The sequence below is a fragment of the Elephas maximus genome, chromosome 9, assembly GCF_024166365.1.
Source record: "Elephas maximus indicus isolate mEleMax1 chromosome 9, mEleMax1 primary haplotype, whole genome shotgun sequence".
Lineage (NCBI taxonomy): Eukaryota > Metazoa > Chordata > Mammalia > Proboscidea > Elephantidae > Elephas > Elephas maximus.
Window position 1 is genome coordinate 87,665,293 of NC_064827.1, and position 9,373 is coordinate 87,674,665.

Consider the following 9,373-nt stretch of genomic DNA (forward strand, 5'->3'; position numbering starts at 1 on the left):
GGTGGCAAATTCAGGCAAAAGAAGGACCCACTCCTCTGCAGAGAAAAACATGCTTCTCAAGATGACTTCATGAGTTGACCTACTGCAGGACAACCTGGCGAGCCATGTGGAGCAGATGGCTAGGCCGTTTGATAGAGGGCACTGAGGTCATTGGGTCACCCCCAAAGGGGAGCCTCCTCCATCCAGGCATGCACAGATTAAACAGGACAAACCGGCTCACTCAAAACCTTGAAATGTGAAGCCCTGGCCATTTCTGATTGATTTCTTTTGAGCTCTTACCATTGAAATCAACAACTGTTAGTTAACACCTTTGTGGAAGCCCTTCCATCCTTTACCTCTGCCAACCTGGACTGATTAAACACAGATGAGGGAGTGGGGAGGCATCACAGAAGAAAGACCCATGTGACCTTTGTAGGGAGGATCAAGTTTCCTTGCTGTAGAAGGAAGCTTAAAGTCAGGAGAGGGATTCTAACTCAAAAATATAGGGACACAATTCTACTACTGTAGTGTGCTCCCGGCCATTATGTCCTGACACGCTTACGGGCAATGAATGGGCAATGGCATGGGCCTGCTTTGATCTTCTAGGTGTCCTAGAGGGGCCAGGTGAGAACTACCGTGGCCAGAGATCATGCGCTGTTCTACTGTGGCTACAATCAACCCTACCCTTTTTTTCAAGGCACTGTACAAATAATATCACCCTCTATTTGTGCAGGAAACAGAGTAAAGTTAGAGAGCACTGTTTTATACAACCTGGCCTCTTCTGCCCCCAGCGTGCTGGTGGTTTGTCCTGGTTGCCAGACGCTTGTTTGGTTAGAAGCAGAACAGTCCTCAGAGTTCCCTGTGGTCAGTTGCAGCTCACTGGACACCAGCAACCGGAGGCAGAGCAGCAGTACCCTTTGGAGCCATAGCAAGCCTACTGACTGCCACAGAAATGTCTTTTCATTTCTTTCCTGGGGCTGCTGAGTGCTTGAGACAAGGTCTAAGTCTCTTTGGGCTCTCCTGGGGGATTCTGCTATATGCTGCTTTGATTGTTTTCATAGTGAAGACCGACTTTAAGGAGGGAAAAAGAGCAAGTCAAAAGTTTGTCTGTCTGTATTCACAAATATTGTAGAGCTAGCAAGAAGCTTCCACAGATTACATGAACTCATGAAGCCCTCGAGTCACCTGGAGAGGAAGCCAGTCCTCAGGAGCTACAAGCACGGAGTTTGGCAGCACTTAATGAATATCTCAACAGCATCACCTCTTCACTTGGGGATATGATAGCTCTTTTCCAAAAAGAACAGAAAAGTGAGCCCCCTAAACCTACATTTCCTGCAATGATGATGGCTTGACTTCAAGAACAAAACAGTCGCTTCAAAATATATCAAAATTCCTTCAAAAGCAACCAATGCAAATGCCATCTTAAGAACATTACCAAAGAACACACAGCTTCAGATGGAAATCCGGGATAGCTTGGATGAAAACACTCATTTTACGGAAAGCCTAAAACTACATCCCCAAGAAGCTTCCAGTTGGAAGGGAAGAGTGTGGGAAATGAAAGAGCAAAAGAACAAGCGTCGCAACTTCAACAGGACTCAAACAGGGTGTAAATGCTAAGAACAGCCAGTTAGAATATCTGCAACTATACTAAAAGGAGGAGGGGGGAGACCTGGCGGTGCAGTGGTTAAGGCTGCTAACAAAAAGGCCAACAGTTTGAATCTACTGGCCAATCCTTGGAAAACCCATGGGGCAGCTCTACTCTGTCCTATACATTTGCTATGTGTTGGAATCGACTTGACAACAACGGGTTTGGTTTTTGGTGTACACTAAAGAGGATAAGTCTGCCTGCTCCTTTAGAAAGATGACATGGGTGATGTCTGCTCAAAATTAGACAAAAAGGTGTGATTCTGGATTCATGCAACCAACCTCTGAACGTACGTAATCACAACAGGATATCTGAATGTGTTTCTTCTTTTTAAAATAGATATCTCTCTTTTCATGTTAACTGCTTCACCTTAATTGATTCTATGTTTGCTTTTATTTGCTGAGATAGTATTTTTAAATAAAGATGGTTAAAATATAATTCTTATGAACATTATTTTTACTTTAATTCTTTTTCCTCTAGAATAGGATGGTATAAGCATTGCATTGAAATAAAGGGTCAACTATTACTTAAACCGTAATTGAAGTTTGACTTAACTGAGTAGAGACATTTAAAACAATAAAGAGCATTTGTATATGAGTTTTTATTGGAAATATGTAAAGAAAACTAAATGTTTACATCAGTAAGTTTTGACTGATTTTAAAAATAATGCAAAACCCCTGCACAATAGAACAACACAAAGGTAAACTTAGTGACATTTTTATTAGTTAAGCCAAAGGTTAATGATTAATTTAGGAGAGTTGACATTTTGTAATCATTTGTTTCTTCTTTTGTGATTTTTATTTAGCCTTTATTATTTTGCTTAAGATATTCCTTACGTTTTAAACATTTCTAAATTTTATGTGGCTAAAATACATTTTTTTGTTATGGAAAATAAGATTGGGTGACCCCATTGCCAGTAGGCAGCAGTAGCTCAACTGTCCCTTAGTAAAGGTGACAGTCATCCTCTCCACCCTGCCGTGCCCTGCTCTTGGATTACCTGCCCTTCCCTCATTCTCATGCCAGTCAAAGGCAGTACTTTGTACTATGACATCCCACCCCACAATCCCAGGTATGTGAGTTTTGGAGTTGCTTGGTGCCTGTTATCCCTCCTTTCCATTTGTAATGGCCGTGTCTACCTTGTGCCTGTTCTACTATTGCACTTTGGCAACAACTTGTATTCTAGGTTTCACGGGTTCGCAGATGAAAAGGAATTTTGCAGAAGATGAGATTTTGGTCTTGGAGTCTTTTTAAGACTTTTGGGATGATATGATGGGGTGAACATGTTTTACACGTGGCACAGACATGAATTTCGGGGGGCCAAAGGGTGGAATGTCATGGACAGAATTGTTATCTCAAAAACGTGGGTCAACTTGGCTAGGATCCTCCATATTGTGATCTGATGTAATTATCCTATTATCCTCCATTTGTGTGGTATAAATCCTGACCTTTCTGTGTTAATGAGGCAAGGTTAGGGTGGGAGGTACATTGAGTCACCACCCTTACTCAAACCACAGTCCTGCTTCAGTCATACCTTTTGCCTTACAAGAGATAAACGGAGAGAGAGTAACAAGCAGAGGAAGGCACCCACTACCAGCAAGAAGAAGAGCTAGAAGTGCAGCATGTTGTTTGGACCCAGGATCCTTGTGATGAGAAACCCCTAGACCCAGGGAAAGATTCAGGACAAAGACCTTCCGCTCAAAGCCAACAGAGAAAGAAAGGCTTCCCTTGGAGCTCGCACCCTGAATTTGGGTTTCTAGCCTCCTAAACTGTGAGAGAATATATTTTGGTTTGTTAAAGCTATCTACTTGTGGTATTTCTGTTATAGCAGCATTAGATAACAAGACGTACATGTTTGTCCAACTTTTGCTGGCACACTCCGTTGACAAACTCATTTTTAAACAGCTCATTTCATTACAGGATAAAAGACCATTAGAAAATACAGTTCCATGTGAGTCAAGTGATAGGATAAGTACAATTATTTCAAGTGAATGAAATTGGCCTTTGGGTACAAGACACAAAATTGATATTTTTTAGGTACAATGTAAGATGGTAATGCCTGTTGGAATGCAAGCCAGCCAGCAAGGTGGAGATAATGTTTAACCAGTGCACCACCTAGTGGTTAAAGTTTGAACAGAAGGTTCTGTGAAACAACCAAGCTCTCCTTCTAAAAAGACAAAGTGCAGAGAAAAAAGGAGCTAAATTAATTTTTTGACACTCAGCAAAATAGAAATCCTAGATTTCAGGAGGTTATTTTTTTTAGAAGAAAACGGGACTTATTTTTCCTATGTAAGAAAAACATAAAAAGCCAAAAAAGGAAGAAAGCACCTGAGAAGGACAGCAAGAGATGACAAATACTGGGTGGAAGCAGGGACTGCTTGAACCTAAATCCAGTTTTACCCTTACAAAAGCTTGATAAATTACTTTCCAGGGATTGACTGAATAAACTTATTGAATCTTCACAAAACCTAATGGGAAGGAATTTATTACCATCTTAATTTCACGGATACAGGAACTGAGGCCCATCTCGCAGTTCTCACCAGTGAGAAAGCTCCAATGAGCTTGTCAGATACTCAAGCGAGTGTCTACATGATCACAGGCTGTCAGCAGACACAACCCATCCAGCTGCATTGGCTGAATTCACAGGTCATAATACCTTGATTCTAATCAAAGAATCAGTTTCATTTTTTGAATCTACTATTCATTTTGTCAAAGTCGAGCAAAACAGAGCAAGCAGCTGTATGTGTATCTTAGTCTATATGGTCTCTGTGATAGTGTTTAATATCATAAATTGGGGTTTCTCAAAGATCTCCTAGATACATTCTAGGAGATCTGCTAGCTCTCACTAAGAACTTTAAATTTTTTACCTTTTTAATCCACAGTAATATAAAATAACCTAATGCTCTGAGTCATCAGGATAAAATTTTTAGGATTGAGCTCTGTCAAGCAATTCCAGGGACTAATTTGCATGTACATCTAAGATTGCCTTGGTACCAAAGGGTAATGTTACCTTATAATAGAATGTTTTGCAAACTGTGATCTACAAATACAGTCTTATAGATCCAAGGTTTCTCACATTGAAGAAATGCTGTCTTTGACCACAGACCTCTAATAAGAAATACAGAGCCCCTATTTTTTTTTTTTTTTTTTATGTTTTAGGCTGAGTTCTCTAGAGGCACAAAACCAGTGAAGCATATATATAAATATATAGAGAGAGATTTACTTCAAAGAAATGGCTCACACAACTGTGAGGGCTGGCAAATCCCAAATCCGTGAGTCAGGTGGCAGGCTGAGTGCTTCTCCTGATTTAGGTGGTTGCGGGAGCTGGCGAATCCAAAATCTGCAGGTCAAGCAGCAAGCTGAAGGCTTCTCCAAGAACCAGAAGTCAGACCACCAGACCACTGCAAGTTTGAGAGAGAGGACGCGAGCTTTGTCAGAACATCCATATATATTGGATACAGGCCACACCCCCAAGGAAACTCCCCTTCCAACTGATTGGCCGCTCACATCAGATCACAAAATGGAGGATGATTACATAACGTCTGCCAAACTACTGAAAATCACGGCCTAGTCTGGATGACACCAAACTCTAACCATCAAAATCTACAACATTTTTGCTAGTAGATAAGTTCCCTGAATGCATTTTTATGATGGTGTGGATGTTGTTGGTGGTGGTGGTGATGATAGAAATGATAGTAATGAGCAATAATAATAATATTATATATGTGCATGCTGAGAATTGCACAAGGTGTATTCACAACAAGAAACTGAGTTTTTATTTCATAGGTGGAGCCCAGGCTTTTTAATAGATGAGACATAAATAAAATTATATTTGCAATGCAAATAGCATCATTTACTTGTTGCTCTTAGTGAAGACAATTTCACAAGGAAAAAATAAAATAAAATTGTGAAATCTCAAATGGCTTTTTTACAATGCCTCAGTTCCTAGAAGATGAAAAGTAAAGATTGTGTCCATCAGAAATGAATCTTGCTTGTGGAAATACTGCAAAATGATAAATTTCTGCAGCTTAAGAAGTAAGAATGTGTCAACACGACAATAAAAAGCATAAAAAAAGACAACAGTAAATTCATGTATTGATAATTACACTGCATGTAAATGGTTTAAATGCATCAATCAAGAGACAGCAGCAGAATGGATACAAAAAAATGACCCATCAATATGTTGCCTAAAAGAGACACACCTTAGACACAAAGACATAAATAAGTTAAAAATCAAAGGATTGAAAAAAATACATCATGTAAGCAGCAAACAAAAAACAACAGAGATGGCAATATTAATCTCTGATAAAATAGACTTGAATCAAAATTTACCATAAGAGACAAGGAGGAGCATCACATTAAAGAGACAATCTACCAAGAAGACATAACGACAATAAATATCTACACACCCAATGACAGAGCTCCAAAATACATAAAAATGAACTCTAACAGCATTGAAAAGAGAAATTAAGAGTTTCACAATAATAGTAGGCGACTTTAACACACCACTTTTGATGAAAGACAGAATAAATAGAAAGAAACTAAACAAGCAAACGAACAACAACAACAAAAAACCCAAACCCATTGCGGTCAGGTTGATTTCGACTCATAGCTACAATACAGGACAAAGTAGAACTGCCCTACAGGGCTTCCAAGGAGGGGCTGGTGGATTTGAACAGCCAAAGTTTTGTTTAGCAGCTGAACTCTTAACTACGGGGCCACCAGGGCTCCAAACAAAGATAAAGAAGATCTAAATAACATAATTAACCAACTTGACCTCACGGACATATACAGAAGATTTCACCCAATGGCAGCACTGTATACATTCTTCTCCAATGTACATGGATCATTCTCCAGAATAGACCATATTTTTGGCCACAAAGCAAGCCTCAATAAATCCTAGAACATCGAAATAATGCATAGAATCTTCTCTGACCACAACAGTATAAAATTAGAAATCAATAACAAGAACGGGGGAAAAAAATCAAATGCATGGAAACTGTATAACACCTTGCTTAAAAACCACTGGGTAATAGAGGAAATTTAGAAATGAAAAAAAAAAAAAAATTCCAAGCATCAAATGAGAACAAAAATGCAATGTATTAAAACCTGTGGAACACAGCAGAAGCAGTCCTCAGAGGAGAAATCATAGCAATCAAAAAACAAGAAAGAGCCAAAATCAATAGCTTAACCCTAAAGCTTGAACAAATGGGAGAAAAGCAGCAAAAGAAGCCCACAATCACCAGAAGAAAGAAATAACAAAGATTAGAGTAGAAATAAATTAAATAGAAAAACAATAGAAATAATCAACAAGAATAGAAGTTGGTTCTCTGAGAGGATCAATAAAATAGACAAACCACTGGCCAAATTGACAAAGGAAAAGAATGGGAAGATGCAAATAACCAAAATAACAATGAGATGAGTGACATTACAACAGAATCAACTAAGCTAAGAAGGATCATAACAGAATAGTATGAAAAATTGTACTCCAACAAATTTGAAAACCCAGAAGAAATGGACAGATCTGTAGAAACACACTACCTACCTAAGGTAACACAAATATACCTGTGTATGCAATAGTGCATACAGGGGACACAATCATGAAAACTTCTAGCCGTTACCATTGACTTAGTCATCTAGTACTGCTATAACAGAAATACCACAAGTGGATGGCTTTAACAAAGAGAAATTTATTTTCTCACGGTCTAGTAGGTTACAAGTCCAAATCCAGAGCATCGTCTCCAGGGGAAGGCTTTCTCTCTCTGTTGGCTCTGGAGGAAGGTCCTTGTACTCAATCTTCCCCTGGTCGACGAGCTTCTCGTGTGCAGGGATTCCGGGTCCAAAGGACACTCTCTGCTCCCGGTGCTGCTTTCTTGGTGGTATGAGGTCCCCAACTCTCTCCTTGCTTCTCTTTCCTTTTATCTCTTAAGAGATAAAACATGGTGCAGGCCACAACTCAGGGAAACTCTCTTTACTTTGGATCACGGAGGTGACCTGAGTAAGGGTTGTGTTACAATCCCACCCTAATCCTCTTAACATAAAATTACGATCACAAAATGGAGGTCAGCCACACAATACAGGAATCATGGCCTAACCAAGTTGACACATACTTTGGGGGGGACACAATTAATCCATGACAACCGTATACCTCCTGGGACTGAGATACTGGACTTGAAGGCCAGGGACCATAGTCTTGGGGGACATCTAGGTCAACTGGCATTTCATAATCCGTACAGACAATGTTCTACATTCTATCTTGATGAGTAGCAACTGGGGTCTTAAAAACTTGTGAGCAGCCATCTAAGGTACAACTATTGCTCTCTTCCCCTCCAGAGCAAAGGAGAGTGAAGACAACCAAGGACTCAAGGAAACAATTAGTCCAAAGGACTAATGGACCACGTGAACCACAGCCTCCACTAGCCTGAGACCAGAAGAACTAGGTGGTGCCTGGCTACCACTACTGATTGCTCTTACCTTTACCACAATTGTAGGTCATGGGCAGAGTGGAAGAGAAATGTAGAACAAAAATCAGACTCATCTAGATAAGACCAGACTTATTTGTCTAACAGAGACTGATAGAACTTAGACTATGGCCTTAGACAGCCTTCAAATTTGGAACTCCTGGAGATCACATTATAGCCATAAAATATACTGGCCTATAAAATGAATAATAACACCAATGAGGAATGTACACCTCAGAAGACTCAACTATGTAAGACCTAAAGGGCAGCATTTGCCCAAAAGCAAAGTTTAGGACGAAGGTAGGGGCAGGAAAGCTGGTCAAATGGGCTTGGGGAACCCAGGGAGGAACCGGGGAGAATTCTGACATATTCAGGGGCTTACAACCAATGTCACGAAACAAGCTGTGCATAAATTGTGGATTAGGAAACTAATTTGTTCTGTAAACTTTCACCTATACCACAATAAAATGTTCAAAAATAAATAATAAACAATAACACCAGAACCCTCCCCCCCCAAAAAAGTAAGAATGTAATACAAACCGTTTTACAAATTTACCATATATGAAATTGAACAACACTGCTTATAGTTTGGTCAAATTATTTTAGATTCCTATGGATACATGTTTGTGTCAAACCATAACGCTTGCTCTAGCTTATGCAAACAGTTACCAGTCAACAGGCATCACCCCCTCTGCCAGGATTAGATAGTCAAATGAAATTACCAGCTGGGAAATGGGGAAGGTAGTTCTATATTTGGTCCCATGAGGGACGAAACAGTCGAGGTTTGCAAACCTAATCTCAGTTTTGGAGAAGATCTTCTTGCCTGGCCGATGCTTTGTTCCCTTCTTCAACAATGAATATTCAGCTTTTTTTAAGCAACAAGAGTGATGAAAAGCTCAAGGCTATGTCCCAAGTCTCTTTCCATTCTTGAACAGCCAGGTTGGAAAAATCCTTTCTCTTGAGTTTCCAAAATTGTTCTCCTTGTATCCTCTTTACTCTCACCCCATCGATACCCCTCACAAGAACAAGTCTATTCATCTGTGTATAGGAAGGTAGTTACTATGTCACTCTGAAGTATTTCTTCTCCAGATGAAGCATCATTACCCATTGCCGTTGAGTCGATTCTGACACATAGCAACCCTATAGGGCAGAGTAGAACTGCCCCATAGGGTTCCCAAGGAGTGGCTGGTGGATTCCAACTGCTGACCTTTTGATTAGCAGCCATAGCTCATGATAGCTCTTAACCACTGCCCCACCAAGGCTTCAAAGCATCCTTAGTTCTTCATATAAC

At 40.0% G+C, this 9,373-nt stretch overlaps 1 protein-coding gene across 2 annotated transcripts in view; it reads left to right on the forward strand.

Moving 5' to 3' along the window:
- The window catches only part of GDA (guanine deaminase), a 119,006-nt gene extending 110,575 nt beyond the window's left edge, over positions 1 to 8,431 (forward strand). For both annotated transcript variants that reach the window (XM_049896660.1, XM_049896662.1), the window contains one exon: positions 7,955 to 8,431. In XM_049896660.1, the coding sequence (XP_049752617.1) occupies positions 7,955 to 8,012 (58 nt within the window). In that variant the 3' untranslated portion in view covers positions 8,013 to 8,431. The remainder of the gene's footprint in view (positions 1 to 7,954) is intronic.
- Positions 8,432 to 9,373: the final 942 nt, after the last annotated feature.